This window comes from Nyctereutes procyonoides, unplaced genomic scaffold (genome assembly GCF_905146905.1).
Source record: "Nyctereutes procyonoides isolate TBG_1078 unplaced genomic scaffold, NYPRO_anot_genome, whole genome shotgun sequence".
NCBI lineage: Eukaryota > Metazoa > Chordata > Mammalia > Carnivora > Canidae > Nyctereutes > Nyctereutes procyonoides.
Genome location: NW_026575047.1, coordinates 38,898,090 through 38,920,825, shown reverse-complemented (window position 1 = coordinate 38,920,825; position 22,736 = coordinate 38,898,090). Strand labels below are relative to the sequence as shown.

The 22,736-nt window shown below is 52.4% G+C and overlaps 1 protein-coding gene across 2 annotated transcripts in view; it reads left to right on the top strand.

The window, feature by feature from the left end:
* Positions 1–1,206: 1,206 nt before the first annotated feature.
* Positions 1,207–22,736, top strand: part of SEMA4B (semaphorin 4B) — a 37,494-nt gene continuing 15,964 nt past the window's right edge. The window contains exons 1-2 of one of the 2 annotated variants that reach the window (XM_055326299.1): positions 1,207–1,285; positions 14,071–14,308. In XM_055326299.1, the coding sequence (XP_055182274.1) occupies positions 14,164–14,308 (145 nt within the window). In that variant the 5' untranslated portion in view covers positions 1,207–1,285; positions 14,071–14,163. Of the gene's footprint in view, positions 1,286–1,630; positions 1,792–14,070; positions 14,309–22,736 lie in introns of those variants that run through there. The other variant, XM_055326297.1, reaches the window with a different exon arrangement.

The following is a 22,736-nucleotide window of genomic DNA, read 5'->3' as shown; positions in this document are numbered from 1 at the left end:
AATTTACACCCTGAGATTAAGAGTTGCATGCTCAGGATCCCTGGGTGGTGCAGCGGTTTGGCACCTGCCTTTGGCCCAGGGCATGATCCTGGAGACCCGGGATCGAATCCCACATCGGGCTCCCGGTGCATGGAGCCTGCTTCTCCCTCTGCCTGTGTCTCTGCCTCTCTCTCTGTGTGTGACTATCATAAAAAAAAAAAAAAAAAAAAAAAGAGTTGCATGCTCCACCAACTGAGCCAGCCAGGCACCCCTTTTTCCTAAAAGGTTTAAATGTAAACTATGCATAGAAAAGAGGATAGTCACCAACGTATTAACTCAGTAGACTTAAGATTTGTGAGCTTTATTACATATAAATTCTTTCTCAAAAAAAGTCTTAGAAAATATTAACACAGGCTGCTCTATGGGCCACTCTGGAGTCATTCTGGTCTGGAAGGTGAAATTATGGGTGGTTTTTTTGTTTTGTTTTGTTTTGTTTTTAAGGATTTTATTTATTTACGAAAGAGAGAGAGAGAGAGAGAATGAGTAATGGGGAGGGGCAGAAAGAGACGGAGAGAATGTCAAGCAGACTCCTCAAGCCCAGCTTGGGCTGGATCCAAGGACCCTGAGATCATGACCTGAGCCAAATCAAGAGTCCCGTTCTTAAAGGACTGAGCCACGCAACACCTCAAATTATGGGTATTTTTCATTGTGTTTTCTGTTTTACCCCCCAGGCCAGGGCAGGCTAGGCCCAGGAAGGCCAGGCCAGGCTGGGGAAGAGGCTGACACTTGCCCTCCTGTTTCTCCATCCCCTTGACCAGCCAGCTCTGGCCGGCTCATCCACTCAACACGCCCAAAACTGGTTGTTTCAGGAACCGCCCTGAGAGTGGCTGTTGCTTTCCTGGAAGATAGAGCCAGGATGCACGGGGCTGGAGAGGGACGAGCCAAGGTCACTTGATAAATGCTGGATATTTATAACCCTATCTCTCACCCCTCCCGCAGGTCGGCTTTCGTTTCACTCTCACAGCGTGGCCCACTGCAGGTGAAAGGGACGCAATGAGCCCTATTTACCGCGGGCGGAGACGTGGGTGGTTTCGTGGAGGGTGGCTCTGAGCTCGGCTCTCACTTGCCTCTTAACTGGAAACAATACTGCTATTGTTGAGAGCTGACCAAGTGCCAGTTGTGTGCCTACATAATTGCACTTCTCACCACAGCCCTGTGAGGTCTCCACTATTCTGATGCCCACTTTGCAGATAAGGAACTGGAGGCTCAGAGAGGTTAAGGAGCCCGCGCTAGGTAACACAGCCAGGTACGTGGTAGTAGATGTAGGATTCCAACCCCAGCCCGCCGGTTGCAGCCGACAAGCGTGCCCCGGAGGGAAGGGCCCCAGACAGCTGAGGTCCGGCCTCCCAAGGCGAGGGAGGCGCAGCCCCGCAGCCCCCCGCGGCCTCCTGGGGCTGGCGAGCTGTCCTGGGCTCAGGTCCCGACGCGGGGAGGCGGGCGCAGCGGCGAGAGCGGAGTGGCCGTCCCCGCCCGGGGCGGGTGGCCCGGGGCGAGCCCGAGGGCGCCTCCGGGCAGTTCCCATAAACAGGCGCGGGGCGGGGCGGGGCGGGGCGGGGCTTGGCCGCGGCCCCGCATTTCCGGGGACGCCGCGCGGGACGGAGGGTGTTCGCGGGGACAGTCTGCGTCCCTGGGGACTGCGACTGGCCGACCGGGCAGCGAGGCGAGCCCGGGGGGCGGCCCGGGAAGAGGAGCCGCGCGGCAGAGGCGGCCCTGCCGTGGGCGGTGTTTGCGCGGGGGCCGTGACCCTCGCAGGTAGGCGCCGGGGGCGGGCGGTGGGGATCCGAGGCCCCGGGAGGGGGCGGGCGAGGGCTGGGCCGCTGCCCCCGCTGCCGGCTGGGCCGGCTCCCGAGAGGGCGCCACCTGCACGCTCTAATGGGCACCGGCGCCGGCCACTGGGGGAGCTTGTTGCCATGGCAGCGCGGGAGGTTGGGCCCTGGTTCCCATGGCCACCGGGGGCCTCTGCGCGAGAGCTGGTGGGGGTGCCCTGCACCTACTGCTCCCCGCTCCCAACCCCCCCCCCGCCCCCTGCTCCTTGCTCCCAAATCCGGAATGGAGAGAGAGGCAGCATCCTGGCCCGGGAGGGAAGTCATTTGGGATTTGGAAAAGCCTGGGCCCTTCCTCGAAACGGTCGTGAGGTGGCCTTTGAACTAGGCTTTTGTCATGGCTATTTCTCTCCGAGTGACACGTGGATTTGGGGTTACAAAGGAAAGACGTTGGGATCCTGGAAACGAGGCTGCTCTCGTGGCCACTCTCGAGTCATTCTGGTCTGGCAAAAAGACTCAGAAGCCCCTCGATTACCTGGGGAAGGTCATCAGCCCTCTGCTCACATTTTCCAAACCTGAATGTGAGTAGATAATTTGATTTAGGGATCACAGAGTTCTTCTAAGAGTCAAATGCCGCAAGAATGGTGAAGTGCATGATTAAAAATATATGTTTTTTTTTTTCCATTGACGCTTTAGAATTGGAAGAAGTGTAGGGATCTACCAAGTTCCACCTCACTTTCATAAAAAAAAAAAAAAAAAAACTGGACCCAGAAAAGTTAAATTATTTCCCAAGGTGACCATGGCCTGGGAAGGTAAGCATTTGAACCCAGTATCCTGACTTGCAGGCCATAGTTGTTGCCTTTGGTGGTTATTTTCCTGAAGTTCAGAGAAATCTGGGATGAGTCTTCTTGCAACCCTAGGGCTCAAGCTTTTGGTGACAGGTGATCTAAAGATGGGACACTGGCAACAGGTGACCTAGAGATGAGCCATGATGGCTGGAGCCTCAAGGAGAGCTAGAAGAGCTCCTCTCCCTCTTATGTAGGTCCTGTGCCTTGGGGCTTTTGCTTTAATGTAATATCTGACAGTATTGCCTTAAATAAATCCCCAGCAGCCAAGCATTCAGCAACTCTCCAAAATACTGTTTCTTCTGAAGCCAACAAATCTGTTCAGACTGTATGCGCAAGAAACCCTTTGGCTGCCCTAAAGCAGGGAAATGGGACTTCCCACATCAGTGAAGTGCCTTTTCCTTTGAAAAGAAGAGGGAGGTGGGAAAAGAGATCCAGGAAGAAACACTTGAATGAATCATTTGGAAGTGATTCGAGGCAGTCAGCTAGAGCAGGAAACTCATTTATTCATTTATTAAACATTTACTGGGTACCCACTGTTTTCCAAGCTCTGCACTGGGGCAGAAGATGAAAAACCTGCGTCAGGCAGGCCTGGTCCCTAAGCTCAAAGAAGCTTGTAAAAGAGATGGCCAGAGAGGGATGTGATGTGTAAATGAGTGTTTCACTACAGCACAATGAGTGCCTTAATGGAAATCTGAGCACAGTGCGGCAGGAGCCCAGAGGAGTGGCTCCGGAAATCAGCTGAAAACAGCATGAGTCTAGCCTGCACAGCCTGGGAGCACTTCTGGGGCTCTGCCAAGGGGGCCCTGGCCAATACCTTTGTTGGGAGACAAAGGAACAAGTGAGTGAAAGTGTCTAGACAAATGTGGACCAGGATGGGGATTCTCTGGAAATGAGTTTTAGGGATCCTGATGAACTATAAACTCTATGAAGGCAGCGACCTTGTCAGTTTGCTTCAGTTTCAGCAGCACTTAACACGTGCACAGGACATATTCACTGAGTGAATGAAAGAAGGGAGGCAGGGAAAAAATGAAGGAGGGAAAAGGGGGAGGAGAGGAAGGAAATAAGGAAGGAAGGAAAGAAAGGGACAGCAACTTATATGATCAAGAGGATGATGGCTATAACTTGAGACAAAACCCTGGTTGAAATTCTAACTATAGGTATGGTATCTGTGTGGGTTCTGGATTCAGATCCGGGTTCTGGTGCTACTCCTGACTTATCACTTGTGTGACCTCAGGAAGTCCCTGAACCTCTCTGTGCCTTGGTTTCTCATTTCAAAAGTGGGGATATATAATAATTTCTATCTCACTCTGTTGTGAAAATTACATAAAAGATTGAAGAGAAAAAGCTCAGCACAGTGCCTTCTCAATGAATAGTAAGTACTCAACAAACGTTAGCCTTATACATGTCAACTTTGCTTTAGGTGGAATAGTATGCCAAACAATTCGTATCAAGGTTATAAAACTACTCCAAAATGAGATATAATTTCTTTTTACCTGATGAAGGCTAATTTTGAAAGGTCCTTGTGTCTGCAGATTAGCACAGCTCAAAATAAATGGTTCTTTACCTTTTTTGTGGGGGGAAGGGAACAGTGATCTTTTTGAAATCAGATGAAAGCTCTGATGCCTCTCACTAGAAATAAGATATCATTCTTAGGGTTCACAGCTGCCTGAAGCTCACCCTTGCTACTCATAGGTTGGCATGAAAGAACTAAAGCAGAATTCATAGAGGAAGGGTCTGGGAATAACAAGGTGGGTGTGCTTCATTCTGGGGGTTTATGGGGTCCCTGTGGAAACACAGCTGGAGGAGCGGGGGCTATCCCTATGTAGCTGGGTGGCCCAGGCCCCTTAGAGCACCTCTTCTGTAGTGATTCTGCTCTGGACAAGGTGGGCCCACTTGGGGCCTCATAGTGTACTCCAGACCGATGTTTACTTACAATACATCAGTATGTTGCTGGGAGTCCTGGGCCAGGGTGTCTGGTGTACAAGATAATTGTTCAAGCATGGATCTTTGCTGTCACCACACCAACTCTGTGAGTGTTATCTCTTGATACCACTGAGTGGTATGGAAGGTGAGGTGTACCCAGCTCCACCATGGCAAAACAGGGCAGTAGTACTGTCTTGGGAGCTGCAGGAAATTAGTAGAACCTGCTTGTTCCATCCCCTACCACCCTGATGGGCTTGCCTGTCTTGGCCCACTCGGTAGCAAGCCCTGGAACCAGGAGCAAGGTTATCTCTCTGGGAGAAAGTGGCAGCCACTGGGTGACCTGAAGTTGCCAGGAAACTACAGGGGTCAGAGAGCCCCTCATCTTTGGGAAGGGAGAGCTGCGGGCTTCTGGAAAGGAGGTTAGTTCCCTGGGGTGGAGGAAGGGCGCTGGCCCAGGCCTTCTTTCCCTTCATGGGGTGATGGCCAGGAGTCTGGAGCTCAGAGTGGGATTCAAGGAGGAAGAACTTGGTGGCAAATGGGGAAATGACTTCCGGATTTCTTGGGATCATGGGAAAGGAGATGCCTCAGGCCTGATAAGCCAAAATGGAAACAAGCTTTCCTGCATCCTTAGAACATCTACCTCCCACCTATGAGTAGATGCAATGGTTTCAGAGAAGGAGAGTCCCTGAGCAGACCTTGTGCCTTTTCCGGGTGGCAGGTGCCAAGCATCAGCCAGCCCAGTTACCCAGGCCCTCTAGACCCACTTTGTGAGCCGGACTGCAGGCGCAGACAGCCCCTCCTGAACTTGGGTTGAGGGCAGGGGAGTGACAGTGGCAACTTCATGTTCTACCGTGTCAGGACAGGGACAGGTTGAGCCCTGCCGGTTACACCACAGCCCTGTGGGGCAGGGGGATCCCCTCCCAGGGAGTGGCCAACTCAGGCCCCAACAGGCCCCAGCGGTGCTGGCACTGGAGCGGGTGGCAGGCTTTTCACCACAGCAGGCGCAGCCAGGGCCTGGGCCGGGCAGGCCGGTTCCTTCTCCCTTTGAGAGTTGCAGACTCAGCACCGGGTTTGCAGGAGGTGGCTGTATCCGAGCAGAGAGGCCAGAAGGGGGTCCTTGGGGTTGAGCACATAAGATGGTTAAGAGTTACCAAGGTTGTGGCAACTTTCAGATAGGTGAGGTGAGCTGCCTCCTTAGGAAGCATGGTTCTGCTCGTGGAGCACTCACCATGTGCCTCCCCGCCAGTCCCTCCCTGTATGTCAGGGACTCTCATCAGTTCTGCTCAGCCCCGGGAGGGACTGCTGGTGTTCCCATCTCACAGATGAGGAAGATGAGGTTTAGGGACATTGTGTGGCTTGCTTAGAGTCCACAAAGTAATGAATGGTGCTGAGACTCTTCTTTTGACAGGAGAATTGTGTGCTTTGAACTGATGATCCTACCACCTACCAGAGCAAGAAACCCAGGGACTAGTGGAAGGGTCAGAACAGAGTGGGGATCTGAGATGAAGCCATTTCCATGTATTGCCAGGCTCTAGTTAAAAGCTGCCCATGAGATCTAAAGGCAGTGTTCGCACTGACCCTGTGAATGCCCTGTGCTGCAGAGGGCGCTGCCCCGAGGAGGCTCCTAGCCTCCAGGATCTGGAAGTCATTGGCGGACTTAAAAGCATACACAGCGTGTGCCGGCTGGTGTCGCTTCCTCATCAAAATGTATTGATGCAGCATCTGAGCCACTCACTGCCTAGCCTCTGGGGAGGAGACACCAGCAGTGTGCCCAGCCGGGGGGTGGGGGGGAGCTACAGCTGCAGGTTGGCATCCGGAGGGCCCAGGGCTATGAGGGGTGGTGGCCCGGGGCCAAGGCCCAGGGAGCTGGACCACAGCCAATGCGTGTCTGAGGCCTGGCCAGGCAGCCTGCCAGCAGAACCCGGGATAGGGAGGAGCACCGTGCCACTCCAGAGGGGGGTGGATGGGACCTCTGGGTTCAGGCTCCACTGGGCTTGGCAGGAGGCCCCTCCCCCCATGGCCACAAACAAAGCAATTACTCCCAGAGTAGAATTGTGGGAGTTGGAAAGCAAGGTTGCCCTGGGTGGGAATGAGAGCAGGCAGGCCTGGCCAGGGGCCGCCTGGCAGGAGCCATCCATGCCCAAGGACGTGGCCGGCCTGCACTTGGCCCGGACCTGTACCTATAGATGATTAATGAATATCGATTGCTTGGGAAGCAGGCTGTGTCCTGACCATTCCACCGCCAGCACCTGCCCTATGCCTGTGTCCACTGCTGTATTCCTTTGTGATAAGCAGGTTGGAGAGGCAATGGGTATGTGTGTTCATTTGCTTTATATTTTTACCCTCACTTCCCTTTATTTTCTTCTCCTCTTGTAGTCTCTTCATTCTCTTCCTCTTCTGGAGCTCTTCTCTTTTTTTAAAAGATTTTATTTAGAGGGGACAGAAAGAGAGAGAATCCCAGGCAGACTCCGTGCTGAGCCTGGAGATGGACACAGGGCTTGAATCCCATGACCCTGAGGTTATGACCTGAGCTGAAATCAAGAGATCCTTAACTGCCTGAGCCACCCAGGAGCCCCTGTAGGTCTTCTCATTTTGTTCTTCTCCCACCTGATACTACAGGTGAGGTTTTTTGTTTGTTGTTTAACCTTCCAGCTTCTTTGTGTTTTGTTTTTTAAAGATTTTATTTATTTATTCATGAGAGACACAGGCAGAGGGAGAAGCAGGCTCCCTGTGGAGAGCCAGATGTGGGACTTGATCCCAGAACCCTGGGATCACGACCTGAGCTAAAGGCAGATGCTCAACCATTGCACCACCCAGGCATCCCTGTTTTTTGTTTTTATTTTTTCCCATGATAACAGGCATAAGATATGAATTTACATTTAGGAAAATGCACTGATCTTAAGTGTACAGCTCAAAACACGTTAACATTTGTATACACTTTGAAATCAACACCCAGATCAAGATAGAGGATATTCTGGTCATCCCTAAAGTTTCCTTGTCTGCCCACTAGGCGTGTGCCCCCAAGTCCAAACATCTCTCACCTTCGAGAAGTTTCATTTGGCCCCTTTGTATGTATTCTCGTGTATATTTTACCTCTCATTTGTGTACTTCTATCTTTCTTGTGTGTGTGTATGTGTGTGTGTGTGTGTGTGTGTCTATGGGTCTGTGTGCCAGAGAGAGGGAGAGAAAGGGAGAGACAGAGAAGGGGGGGGGATGGGAAGGGTGAGGGCTGTGTGAGTGTGGATGGGGAGGGTGAGGGCCAAGCTTGACAGCTTCATCTTGCTGACCGGGGGCACAGAAGCCTTGCTTTTCTCTTCATCTCTTTTTATGCTGTCTTTCCAAGCTGCCCCTGAGCTCTTTATAAACCCCAATGTTCTGGCTGAGAAAGACTTGCCTACATCCAAGAGAGGCAAAGGGGAACAGGAGAGACAGCGTTGGCTTGGGAACCACTCTTTAGCCCACAGGAAGCCAGCTCAAATGAGGTTTTCCTCAGTCGTCCTCCTGTTTTTTTCCAGCCCGGGGAGAACAAATTAGCACACTAACGGAAGACAGGGGAGCCCACAGGGCCAAGGTTGCCATACTGGGGGCACAGATTGGAGGGCACTTCTGCAGGCCAAGAGTTGGGTCCCTCGTTTTGTCGGCCCTGCTGGAGTGCCATGCTAGGCAGCGGGGTTCCAGAGACATGACTGGTCACAGGCCTCAAGCGGCCACTACCTGCTTGGCATAAGATGTACTTGAAGCATTTGAGCAGCCATGGGCCGGGTATAATTAAACACCAAGCAAGGCCACATCAGCCTCTGCCTCCTCTCCTTGGGGATGAGCCGAGCAGCCAGACAACCCATGTGTTGCCAAGACACTAGAGCAAACCAGCCTTGCTGCCATTTGAGGAGCTAGCTGATGCAGAGATGCAGGCGCTCAACAATGACTAATTGAACATGTGCCACTCACCACTCACCCTGTGTGGGTAAGAATGGTAAGCAGAAGCTGAAAGGAAATGCTATAGCTAGTACCTTGATTTCAACAAGATTTCTTGCATTTTTTTTTCATAATATTCTTGTGGATAATATGGAGAAATGTGGGCTGAGGAGTGCAGGTAGGAGGATACATGGTCCTTGTTCAACTTACAAAAGATATTGCTCAGTTTCTTTTTTTTTTTAAGATTTTATTTATTTATTCATAGAGACAGAGAGAGAGAGGCAGAGACACAGGCAGAGGGAGAAGCAGGCGTCATACGAGCCTGACGTGGGACTTGATCCAGGGTCTCCAGGATCACGCCCTGGGCTGCAGGCGGCGCTAAACCGCTGCACCACGGGGACTGCCCTATTGCTCAGTTTCAACCCTGATAGACATCTCCAGTGGCACTGGGCTCTGCTTTGGGCCCCATCTTTTCTTTTCTTTCTTTTTTTCTTCTTTTTTTTTAAATTTCATTTATTTATTCATGAAAGACACACAGAGAGAGGCAGAGACACAGGCAGAGGGAGACGTAGGCTCCCCTAGGGGAGCCCAATGTGGGACTCCATCCCAGGACCCCCGGACCACGCCCTGAGCCAAAGGCAGACGCTCAACCACTGAGCCAACCAGGTGCCCTGCTTTTGGCCCCATCTTACCCAATTAACCCCCCAAAACTTACAAAACACTGATATAAAACACCTATAACTTTTCTATATTAACTAATTGTTAAAACTTTGTGGCAGTCACACTCACTCTAACACACACACTTATTTTTGCTGAATCATTTGAAAGTTGGTTGCAGACATCATGATCCTTCACCTCTACAAACCAGCAGGCATCTCTAAAGGATGATAACATTCTCCTGAAACCACAATCCATTATCATACCAAAGAAAATGAGCAGTATTATAGGCCTATCAAGGCCCATAATATCTAAGACACAGTACATCCTAACATTTTCCCCAATTTTGAATGGCTTTCTTTTTTTTCTTTCAAGATTCCATCAGTGTTCACATATTTCGTCTAATTATCGTCTTTTTAGTTTCTTGACCTAAAATAGTTCCTGTGTCTTTTTTATCTTTAACTGGATTGACTTTGAAGAGTCCAAGCTAGTTGTCTTGCAGAATACTGGATCTGATTGTGTCCTTATCATTAGATCTGGGTTAAACACTTTTGCCAGAAGAGCTCCAAAGACTGATGATATTGTGTATTTCTTATTGCATCATACCAGGAGATAAATGGTGTCAGGCAGTCACATTACTGGTGATGCTACTTATTTTTTCAAAGATTTTATTTATTTATTTGAGATAGGAGAGAGCATGAATGAGGGGAGAGGAGAGGGAGAAGCTGATTCCCTGCTGAGCAGGGAGCCTGCAGGGTTTGATCCCAGGACCCTGGGATCATGACCTGAGCTGGAGGTAGACGCTTAACTGGGCCACCCAGGTGCCCCTGGTGATGCTACTTTAGACCATTTAGTTAAGAAAGTGGCTACCAGAGTTCTCCGTCAGAGATACATTTTCCCTTTGGTAATTAGTAAGTCACTTACTTGTAGGACAGACTTTGAGATCTTATTCATATGTTTCCCAAAAACCTACCCAGTGACTTAGCATCCACTGATTGATTACCCTTGCTTGAATCCAGACTTTCTGCAGTCTTCTCTTTCTTCTACATTTATCAGCCAACAGTCCTGTATAAAGGAAAGCTGCCTTTCTACCTCTTTTCTTTCTGTTTTCCTGAGTTTAACTGAGGACTAATGGATTGTTTTATTTTGATGTTTTATTTAGTATGCTTTTTGATTCTCAAATTATCTTGTTTAGTCATCAAGCTGGGCCTATATCTTTTTGATATGACCCCATTAGTCTTTAATTACTTCCTTGCTTTTGGGCCCAACAAAATGTCCCAGGCTCGCCTTCCCCAAGGAGACCTGGTACCTTTTTTTTTTAAATTTTTAATTTATTCATTTTTATTTTTTAATAATAAATTTATTTTTTATTGGTGTTCAATTTGCCAACATACAGAAAAACACCCAGTGCTCATCCCGTCAAGTGCCCCCCTCAGTGCCCACCACCCAGTCACCCCCACCCCCCGACCTGGTACCTTTTATTGGAGAGTAGGTACTAGGTCTGCTCACCTAAAATTTTTTTTTTAAGATTTTATTTATTTATTCATGAGAGACAGAGAAAGAGAGGCAGAGACACAGGCAGAGGGAGAAGCAGGCTCCATGCAGGGAGCCCGACGCGGGACTCGATCCCAGGTCTCCAGGATCATCAAATCCCAGGCTGCAGGCAGCACTAAACCACTGCACCACCAGGGATGCCCTGCTCACCTAAAATTTTAAAAAATATTTTTAAGTAATCCATACACCCAACAGGGTTGAGTTTACAACCCCAAGATCAAAAGCCTCATGCTCTATTGACTGAACCAGCCAGGCAACCTGACACCAAATATTTTTATCAATGACTCGAATAAAGGCTAAGAAATTATCAAATTTATTGATGATTCAAACTGGGAAGGGAAGCTGAATTCTATGATAATAGAATAAATACTCAAAATGATCTGAATAGGATGAAATCTGGACCAGAACCAGTAGATTTAAAGGAAATCCTTTAAATATGAAGTCCTGTGCTTAGGTTGAAAACGTTAATTGCATAATTTGAGGTTTTGGGGGAACTCTTTACTAGATACAAGGTTGATATTGAAAAGTAGCTTGGGATCCCTGGGTGGCGCGGTTTGGCGCCTGCCTTTGGCCCAGGGCGCGATCCTAGAGACCCGGGATCGAATCCCACATCGGGCTCCCGGTGCATGGAGCCTGCTTCTCCCTCTGCCTGTGTCTCTGCCTCTCTCTCTCTCTCTGTGACTATCATAAATAAATAAAAATTTTAAAAAAAGTAGCTCTGGTTGTTAGTTGACATGAGCCAGCAATATTTCATGACTTATATTCATTCATTCATGTAATCAGTACTTACTGAGGGTCTACCATATGCCAGGCACTATTGGCTTGGGCCATGTTAATTAACTAGCCCAATAGGCAAAAATTCCTGCCTTCCTCAGTCAACATTTTTGGTGCTGGAGGGTGGGGGCAGGTGGGGATTTCTGGGAATAATGAAAAACCACAACAAAGGTGATGAGATGCTCTGAAAAAAAATTTCTCAGTGTAAAGGGACTATGGGGGGGGGGGAGTTCAGATTCTTCAAGAAGATGGTCTCTGAGCAAAGATTTGAAGGAAGCAAGGGACTCAATCATGTGGCTGTCTGAGGGTAGAGTGCTCTAGGCAGAGGGAGTAGCCAGCACAAAGGTCTTAAAAGGAGTGGTTGGAAGTGTGTCTGAAGTAGAGTGGGTAGGAGGAGAGCAGTGGAGGTGAGGATGACATAGGGCCTTGTACACCACTGTACATCTTTGGCTTTTATTCTGAGTGAGACAGGGAATCTTGGAGGGTCTTGAGCAAAGGAATGCCATGATCTTACCGGTTTTGAAAGACTCTGGTTGCTGCATTGAGACTAGGTCGCAGGGGAGCAGAGGTGGCAGCAGAGACAGCACTTAGGAGGACCTTACAGTAACCGGAAGAAAGAGGGCTGAGAGTAACACCCCTGCCCCTCTTCTGGGAGGTGGTAAATGGTCAGATTATGGATTTACATCGGTCAGATGTAAGGAAATGGGAGGAAACAAAGTCATAAGGTTTTTAGCCTGAGCAACTTGGAGATGGACTTAGCATTAAATGAGATGGAGAATGCTCACAGAGGAGGAACCCATTTTGGGGAGAGAGAAAAGGGTTCAGGAGCTTAGTAAGTAGGACATACTGGATGTGAGATGCCTGTCAGACAAGACAGCCCCATAGAAATGTTGAGGCCATCTGGAGTTCAGGACAGAGATCCCGGCTGCAGATAGAAGCTTGGGTATATTTGGCTACAGATTGACACCATTATTAATAGAGGAAAAGTGTCCAAGACTTGCAATGCTAGAACTCCAGGCGGTTGTTACTGCCCACATCCCGTGTGGAATTCTGCGTCCAGGGCTGGGAGCGCCTTTATAAAACAGGTGCTACTAGCCTGTACCATGTCCACAGGGGGGGTGTTGGGATGGTGGAGATACAGAAATCATGGAACCTGAGAAAGCCTGATTTAGGAGAGGGGACCTGGGGCCTTGTGGAATCTGATAGCCACCCTGTGGGAGAGAATGTGTTGAGCCCTGGGGGTAGGGTGAGAGCAAAAAAGCTCTGAGGAGACTATTTTGGCTGGTTGTGAAGAGGAACTTTCCAGCCAATTCTGGGAGAACCCTCACCACTGTCATTGAAATGACTAGCCTAGCGGAGGTTTTCAAAATTACCTTTGACTTGAAGTACAGGAAGAATTAAATTTTACTGCCATCCTGTGCAACTTTAGGAAAAGTCAAAACAGGTTTCCCAACACTTTCTGATCTTCAGGGATCACTGCACTTAGATATTTGCTATTCTGCTTTTTAACGCTGACAGGGACCCGCTAGGTGGTCCAGGCTGCAGGTTGACAACGCCCCCATCTCGGCAGAACTAAGCGCCACCCCTGAGGATGTTAGGAGCCCCGAAGATTGGGGGTGGTTGGACCTTCCCTCATTTTATTTTATTTATTATTTTATTTTATTTATTTATTTTATTTATATTTATATATTTTTTATTTATTCGAGAGAGGCAGAGAGAGGCAGAGACACAGGCAGAGGGAGAAGCAGGCCCCTGCAGAAAGCGCGATGCGGGACTCGATCCCGGGACTCCAGGATTACGCCCTGGGCCAAAGGCAGACGCTCAACCACTGAGCCGCCCAGGCGTCCGGGACCTTAACCTCTTCTAAGTGGGGGTGCCTGTGGGATTCCACTCCAGCCTGTGGGAGTACCTTCCCCGACGGGCAACCTGCAGGCTGTGGAAGTCAGACGTCCTCTGCAGCACAGCACAGTACATGCAGTTATCCCACTTAAGCTAAACTTGCCCCGCTCCCACCCCCCACCCCCCACCCCCACCCATGGTTCGGTTTCGTCTGGACAGAATTCTAGACGTGGATGACCCCGTAGTGAACGCCCCGCCAAGACCCAAGGTGGGTTGACGCAGAAGCAACTAGCCTGGTCGTCAGTCCGGGTTCGGACGATTCATTTGGTCACGGGCGAGCGGGTGCCCGGGGCACCAGGACGGGGCGGGGGCGGGGGCGGGGGCGTGGATGGAGACCGAGGCCGGAACCCTCGGGAGGCGCCCGCGCCCCGGGAGTCAGACCCACACGTTTTCCCAACCCCGCGCTCAGGGGGTCGCAGGGGGTCGCAGGGGAGCGGGAAGGGGCGGAGGGGGGGCGGGAGCGAAGAAGGCGGGCCAGCTCCCCGCGGCCTCGGCGGCGACCGCTCGCGGGGCCCGGCGTCCTCCAGGCGCGCACCGAGCTCGCGCAGCACGCGGCGCCCCTCGGGCCTCCGGCTCCCCGAGCGCGGGGGGAGGGGCGGGGCCCGCCGCCCGCCGCCGACTTCCTCCTCCGGCCCGGGCTCCGCGCTCGCCGCTGGCCGTCACGTGACCGCAGCTCCGCCCCCGCCCCGCCTCCCCAGGTCCGCGGGCGGGGCTGCAGCCGTGAAGCGAGTCGAGCCACCTGAGCCGGAGCCGGGAGGACGCCGCCGCTCCCCGCTGTCCCGAGCGCCGCGATGGGCCGGGGGAGCCGCCCGCCCGCCCCGCGGGGTGCGCTGCCGCCCCGGCCGCCGCCGCCGCTCCTGCTGCTGCTCCTCGTGCTGCTGCTGCCGCTGCCGCCGCCGACTCCGGCGCTCGTCCCTCGGATCAGCCTGCCGCTGGGTGAGCGCTGGGGCGACCCCGCGGGGGCGCGTGCTGGGCTCGGGGTGGGGGGAGGCGGACGTGACAAAGGAGGGAGGCAGCAGGGGGCCTGTCGGGGGCGTGGGGGTCCGTGAGCACCCCTCCTCGTCTCAGCGCTGCGGAGAGGGAGAGAGAAGGGAGGGCCCCTTTCTTCCCTTCGTTAGTGGGCGGGGAGGGGGTCTTCCGCCCGCCCTGGGGTCCGCGCTCGCCCCTCAGTAGGGCGTCCTTTTCGGCGGTGGCGCCTCACCCCCCCGCCGCCCCCGGCGCTGGCTGCCCGCTGGTCCGCCTGCCCGTCTGCTGGCCTTTGATGCTGACCAGAGCCAGCCGCGGTGCCGCCCCGAGGGCGTCTGGGGTGGAGGGGGCCGTGCTTGCCGTCCCTTAAACACCGGGGTTCTGGTGTTACAGCAAGTCGCAGCAGGACTCCCGAGCCACAGCAGGACAGGAGTCCCATCGTCCCTCCCAGCCCTTCACCCTGGCCTACGGGCGCAGGGCCGGCCGAACACAGTGCGATCCCCCCGGGGGTGGGGCCGGCTCTGAGACTCCTAGGGCCTGGGAGAGTCGTCTCCTGGCAGCACCCTCCTCATTGGCGAGGTCTCTCACCTGGTGCTCTTGCCTGCTCCTGTGGCCACTGGCTCTCCCCTCTCCCTACCTCTTTACATCTTGTTGCTTCTCCAGCTCCTCTTTGAAATTAGAGGGACCTGGATTCCAAGCCCATTTCTTCCGCTGGGCAACTAATGGCCTTCTCCCTGTGTCTCGGTTTGCTCATCTGCAAAATGGGCACAATCGTAGGTACATTGCAAGGCTATCTTGGAGAGTTCATGAAACTAGATGAGTTCTGTGGGCACAAACTTTATAGGGGCTCAGTAGGTGTTTCTCCAAGCCCTTTACTTTGTTAGTTGTCACACTGAGAATTAGAATAAAAGATGTGTAAATTACTATTTTTTTTTCTTAAAGATTTTATTTATTTGTTCATGAGAAACACAGAGAGGCAGGCAGAGACACAGGCAGAGGGAGAAGCAGGCTCCCCACAAGGGACTCAATCCCGGATTCCAGGATCAGGACCTGAGCCCAAGGCAGACGCTCAACCGCTGAGCCATCCAGGTGTCCCTAAAAGACATACAAATTAGAGGCTACAGATTAAAAATGTACCAGACTTCCTTCTCTTTAGTACATCCTCACCCCTGAAGACATTCTGTGTAAGAAAGGAGAGGGTAGCAGAATCAGCACGTAGCTGAACTCAGGGTCCTTGTGGCCCTGAATAACCGGGTCTGAAGTATTGCAAAGACCGTGCACAGAAGATAGCCTGGGTTCAAATCCTGATTCCACCACTTAGTAGTAACCGTGTGACCTTGAGCAAGCTACTTAACCTTCCTGGGCCTTGGTTTCCTCATCTTTAAAATGGTATAATAATAGCATATGCCACAAGGTTGTGAGGATTAAATCAGTCTATGTTTGAAAAGTCCTTAGGACAGGGCTTGGTACATAGAAACGGCTCAATAAGTATTAGCTGCCATCGTTGTTATGTGTTAAGCACAGGCTTCATTCTTGTACATCCTGCACAGAGCCGGGGTACTGCCTGGGGTGGGGGTGGTGCTGGTGTGTTGGTTTGACCACAGTCCCTTGGGTGCTCCATCTCATTAACTGAGGATAAACAAGTGCATCCAGACTCAGGCCTACTGCCTTGCTATTTTCTCAGTTGTGGCCACAACTCCCTTTGTCCTTAGACCCTCTTGGCTCTGGGAAGAAGGAAGGTAAGTGCAATGCTAAATCAGATGCTCTCATGGTCTCCACTTACGACCCTGGGCCAGCTCACAGGGCCAGCAGGTCTTGTGTCCACTGAGCCACAAGTTCACCTGTTGGGACTGGCAGAGATACAATGCACAGAGGTGCCCCCTTGAGAGCTTCAAAGGGCCTAGAAACGAAGTTGATACTCTGCTCTCAAAGCTGTGGCTCCTGGAGAAAAAAGCCCTTTTGCTGTATTTTTGAGACTGGGTTGGCCCAGAGGGAGTCCCTTTTTCTTGTTCCCCCAAAGCCCTGGAAGGTGAGCAGCACCCACCACCTGAACTTGTGAGCACACATCCATGCTTTACTGATACGCACCACACCCCAGAATGCTGGCCTCCCTAGACTTCCTCCTGGCCCTTGATACTGGGAGCCCCAGAGGGGAATGCCCTTGTGACTAAGAGGTTCACTTTCTGAGGGTGGCCACAGGCAGTTTCCTACTTCATCCTTGGGGGCTCGTTAGATGTTCCTGGCAGTATGCGTATCCTGGGTAGGCCCGAGGTGACCATGGGGACTCTGGGCACCAGGGCCATGGCCCCTCCCTCACAGAACAGGGAGAGAGGCATAGAGGAAGAGACCGCACCCCCCCTTTCTGCTACCTATCCTCTGCTGAATTCCCTCCTACCCAAGCTCCCCAAGGGCCTGGATGCCTAGGGACAGTGAGTTATGTCTGTGGTTTGAAACAAAATCTCTAGAAATGGAGCATCCAGTTTATGTGTGGGGTCCTTCCTATGGAAGCCTCATTACTTCATGAATCTGCAGCAGATTCCTGGGACCATGGGGAGGGGAGCCCCCATTTGTGGTCTCATTCAGTGGCTGACAGGGGGAGGGGGACTAGGGACTCCAGGGCCAGCTGGACCAGCAAGAGGCCTTACAGGGAAGTTACTTGTCTCTGTGGAAGGAATGCTTTAAAGAAGCGTATAGAATTTTGGTTCTCTTGCACTGGAAAGTGCAGTCTGAAGTTCCAGGACCGAAGGCCCAAAAGGGGAGAGATGCCGAGTGGAAATAATGGCACTGGGTGTGCAAGCTGCAAGGCCAGTGCCTCCTAGCTTGGCTGAGTGGAAAGAAACAAAGCAAGCCTGCTCCTCATGAAAATCTTATTGAGTTCCCTTATTTGGGCAATTAAAAGGAGTTATTAATTTCCCCCTGCCCCAGAAGTGCCTGTCTGGAAAGATCTGGACACAGTGTTTCTAAACCAGATTGGAAGTAAATCCATAGGCCTTGTAAACTACAGTCAACAAAATCCTATTGAGCCCGGGAGCTGGGCATTGACACAGATCAGCTGCTTGTCCTCTGACCCTGGATGGACAGCCAGGGTCATGGCTGCCTGGAGAAGCCCCCAGTGCAGGCCGGTTGCATGTCTTGCTGGCTGGTTACAGGCCTTCCTCCTTGACAGGGCTTCAGCTGTGTCTTGGGGCCTGGCATCTTCATGGCCCTTCAGAGCCAAGTGGAAAGAACTGTAACTATGGGTGCTAATAGCTGGGCTTTGAAGACTAGCTTGCCTCCACCACCTGGGGCAAGCCGGGAATAATGGCAGGATCCATCTCCCAGGGCTTGGAGAGGATCACATGAAATCATGTATGGCAAGTGTTTGGCACAGTGCCTGGCACGTGCTCCATCCCCAGTAAAAGGTAGCGGCCTCTGTTCTCTGTTCTCCATGGTGGAAATTCCCTGCCTGTCTCTCTTGGTGAGCTTATTTGCATCAATTTGGTTGACACTGAGTGCCTGCTGTATCCAGGCCCTCTGCTAGGTGCCAAGACCACCAGGTCAGGGAATAGAATGGTGCAGGTTCCACCCTCTGCTCTGGGGTAGAAGAAAAAAGCAAGTTGCCTGAGGGCTAATGGGGAGGGTTGTCACCTACAGGAGTCTTGCTGAATGTAGTACACTTTTCAAGTGCTCCTGATTTAGCTCTTTGAAGTTCTCCTTTGGCTCAAGAATCTCCTCTGCCTGAGGCTGAACTGCACCTCTCCCTCTACCCTGCCCCTTGCTGGTTCCACTCTACCCTGTGCATAACCCACATTCAGCCTGTGCTGAAATGTCAGATCTGCAAAATTCCAAGTTTGCACAAGTTTTGGAGCAATCTGGATACACCTCCCTACAAGGGAGACACCAGGGCCAGAGCATGGAGAAAAGGCTGGACTCTTGCCTTCATTAGAGGCTGTGGCCCACCCATCCCTACCTACTGCCATGGGTGCTCAGGATTGGGGGAGAGGCCTCTGATGCCCCCCCACCCCACTCCCCGGGGCTGAGGGGGAAGAGCAGCTTCTCCCTGCCCTGCCCCGCCTTCCCTACCCCTCCTCCCTGCCTTCTGTCCTTCCAGCCTGGCTTGCCTCTGTCCAGGATGGAGAGTGGCTCACATGGAGCTAGCCATCTTGGGACAGATGCCTGAGGTCCTGTAAAGGCTCCACTTCATCTCCTGCCATTCTCAAGGCTGCAGGCAAGACATTCTCTGTGTCTAGCCCTGTGCAGTCTCCCTGGTCCTTTTATAGCTGCCCCTCCTGTGTGAGCATCTCTAGTATGGGGCAGGACCACCTTCAGCCCTTAGGTGGCACAACTGGCATCCTCACATTTGTGTTGAAGTGTTTAGTGCCAAGAGGAAGGTAGGAAGTAAAGTAATGGGTATAGAGCTATGGTGGGCACCAGGCTTTTAGTTGTCTTGTCTTCCCCTATACGGTGGGTGAAGTTATCCCCGTTTTATAGATAAGACAGCTGGAGTTCAGAGAGGTGACCTATGGCTCTGCCTCCCTGAGATCTGACATGTTCTCCATGGGAGCTCTCTGGTCTGCACTTACGGGTCCTCTGGAAAGCTGATCTTGACCATTCGTAGGGTTCAGAGAGGTGGGGGGCCTGTGGTGAGGGGGCTTTAGTGGGTACAGTAGTTAGAAGAAACCTGTTATTTTGCATAATTCCTACTAACCAGGAGCCAAAGCGAATTCCCCTCCTTCTTGACCTTGTTCATCTTCAGAGAGAGGTGCTAACAGAAACAGGAAAGAAAGCCACCCAGGATGGAGCACCCACCGTGTGCCGGGTCCTGAAGGTGGCACCATTTTGTCCCCTACATCTGAGGGGACCAAGGCGTGGAGAAGCTAACTCACACTGTCAGGGTCATGTGGCTAGAGAGGCTTGGGGTCAAGCATTGGGCTGCACTCTCTGACTCAGGAACCATAGTTTCTGCGTTAGAAACAGCTGTGTCCTTTGAAATGCAGGAAAGCAGCAAAATGGCCCAGTTCAGCCCTTGAACAATTGATAGGTTATGTTTGTCCATCTAGTAAACAGACCTATTGAGGTCACTTTCTGGGGGGTAATGAGGGATCCGGTGGAGGCCCCTGATGGTGTGGCCACAGTTGGAAATTTGGTCCCCTTAGCAGATGTGGCCGGTAATGTCAGGCACCGGTGACTAGGAGCAAACATCTCAGAAAAAGGTTTGCACCCTGGAGGGCAGCAGGCCAAAGCCAGCCCGGAAATAGGTTTTCTTTGGCCTCCAGCTGTTTTAGGAAGTTTTAATTTGTTGCTCATATTTTAAAACTCAGGAAATTTAAAATAAAAATCCAACTTTCCAGCTTTTCTGAAGGTCTGGTAAGGCCAGGCCCCCATTCCACTTAGCACGCATCTGGGGCTGAGCCATAGCTGCCTCTTCAGAGCTACTCCTCCCTCCAGGCAGCGTACCCCACCTGCCAGTGCCCCCTGTTTTCTGCACAAGTGGGCTTCTGAGGTAACTGCAGGGGGTTCGCTTAGAGTGAGGGTGGGGAGGAAGGAAGGTGGTAGGATGAGGAGGGCTGTGTGGGTAGGGTTGGTCCTGATGGTTGGTGGCTCCCTAACCTGGGAGCAGGACTTGACACTTCTTCATGTGGCATTTATCTGCTCTCTCCAGCAGTCCTGTGAGGGCTCCCTCCCAGAGATGGCAGGTCCCTGTTTAGGGTGGCACAGCTGGTCAGTGATAAAAGTCAGTCACACGTGGACCTCTCCTGTCTGTCAGCTGTCATGCTTCTGCCTGGGTGCTGAGCTGGCAGGACAGAGTGGTCAGTGCTCTGGAGAGGGGGCCGAGTAGGGGCAGTACTTCTCAGATACACTCTTGTGAGTGACAGGCTTTGGGACCTCTAGGCTGCCCTCTTTGAATCTAGGACCCCCCCTCTGGACCCAAGTACCCCTGCATTGGAACTTAGCATTTGGTCATTCGGTTAAATGTTTATTGAGCAACTCCTTGAACCTTACCTGGCCCAGATAATACAAATGTGCATGAGAGCATCCTGATCCCTCAAGGAGCTCTCAACTTGCTGGAGGAGACAGGCACAGAAAGCCCATCAGCAAACCATGTGGCCAGTGCACCGTGAGAGGCGTGAAGGGGAAATGATGGGCACAGAGAAGGAAGGGGCCCTCGGCCAGCCGGGGATTCAGGAGGACATCCTGGAGGAGGTGAAACTTGGTTGAGTCTCAAAAGATGAGTAGCAGTTTGTGAGGAGGAAGGGAGTTCTAGGCAGCAGGACTGCCTGAGTCAGATGAGATCGGGCGCGTTGAGGGTGGTATGGCCATAGACAGGACTGTCTGAGTCAATTCGAGAGAGAAATAGGATCTTGAGTTGCAGCCTGGTGTCACTCAGTTGAGGCAGGGGAGGGAGACATGGAAAGGGCTGGTCAGTTAGGGGCTTAGACAGTGAGGACACAGCTGAGAGTTATACAGGGCCATGACCATCCCCAGGCAGCCCTCTGGCTACAACACAGAGGCTGGGCTGTGGGAGGCTGTGGGAGCCGTTGGGAGCCTGTGGCAGGATCTCAGAGGGGAAAGGATGGTGGCCTGGTACAGGACCTCGGTGGCAAAGATCATGAGCGGAATAGATTCAGCAAGTGTTGAGGGAGAATAGGCAGGATTTGATTATGGATTGGATGTCTGTGAGGTGAGAGAGAGGCGGGTAAAGAACTCATCCAGATTTCCAGTGGGTGACAAGACACAAGAGCCCAAGCCAAAGGGGGCGGTGGCGGGCGGTGGCTGAAGCAGGTCTCCCACCCACTCAGTGGGGACTGGCATGTTAAAGGAAGATCTGCCACTGCCTGACAAGATTTGGGGGCTGCCAGTGTCTGGATTATTGAAGTGATGGGTGTGGGTGTGTGATCTCGAGGCCGAGGCAGACCCCACGGAACAATATGAAAGAGCAAACCCTGGAGAGTCAGAAGTTAGCTTAATGACACAGACGCCAGAGCTGCCAGTGCAGTTTCAAATCCTGGCTCCGCCATTCTTCCTAACTGGCTGATTGCAGGCAAGTCACAGCACTTGTAATTCTCCCCTGAAAACCTCAGGGGGGAAGACCTATGTGTCACAACAACCTTGCTATGATTATGTGCATTCATCCATTTAAAATACGTAGTTATGTGCTCTGGTAAGTTAGCTCTTGGAGGGATAGAGGCCCAGAAGGAGTCACAGGGAGATGTAAAATGACCCTTTAGGCCACTGTGGCCCACACACCTGGAGACAGGGGACCTGCACAAGGCCAGGTGCTGCAGAGGCCATGCCCCTCAGTGTCTGAAGTTTGGCAGCCAGGTGATGCCCTGGTGAGCATGGGGCTGGTTGAGGCCTGACTCCCAGTCAAGGGGTAAGTAGGAGTTTGAGGAATGGAGACAGCTCCAGGTGGCTCTTCTCTTCAGGGGTTTGGCTGCAAAGGGAAGAAGGGAGGCACACAGATTTCTAGGATGAATGTTGAAGGAAAGAACTGTTTTCTGAGAGGCAGAGATTGATGACACGGGCCTTGGCCTTTGAGGAGATAGGGAGGCAGTGGGAAGTCAAGGTTGTCCATGCCTGATGGTACTAGTTTCTTCAGAAAACAGGAGATGTATGAGAGGAGGAAGGTGGACCCTTGGGCAGACCAGAGAGAGGGGTTGTTAGGGAATAGCCAGGCCCGCAGCAGAGGGCTGGAGGAGTCACCCTTTGTCCAGGTGGAGGTCAAGCTCCTGAGGTAATAGCAGCTCAAGACCCGTCCTAGGTCAGGGCTCTGTTGGCCAGATGGGTACCAGGTAAGGAGTTGTCTTTGAGGGGCTAGGGCTACCTGGTGATCCTGGCAGGAGCTCTGGGCCTAGTCACTGGAAGTCATAGCGGCGGCCTTTTGGGAACCGGGCTTTCCAGAGTGTGCCTACCCCAGGAACAGGGGATGCTTCTGGGCTGGGTTCCCTTGGCTCTCTACTTCTGTCTTGCTTCCCTCAGCGCAGGGAAGACTTTTGACCCACAGTCCCTCTTCTCCTGCTTAGAATAACCCTTCCCTGCTTGGGGACTCTGCCCTGGTGGTGACCTGGTGATTATAGTTTGGCCTGCCGCTTCCGGGGCGGCAGGCTGGTTTGTGGAGCACTTGGGCGGCATAGAGGATGTGCATCCAGGGCGGCTGCCGTGCCCTAGTTTGCTGCTGAGTCAGCACTTCTGCCCTGGGGGGTGTGCCTGCAGATACAACCGGGTGCAAGAGTCCAGTATGACGCCCTGGGGAAGAGATGCTCGCACAGAGCCTCTCGGGACTCTCGGGGACCTACTACCCCTTCCTGAGGACTCTGTGGGAGCACCTTCCTGGCTCTTAACACCCCCACCCCGACCCCCCGAAGCGGGTGTTGTCTGTGGAGGCAGGACGTCAGGGCCAGGCCCGTGTCAGCTGCGG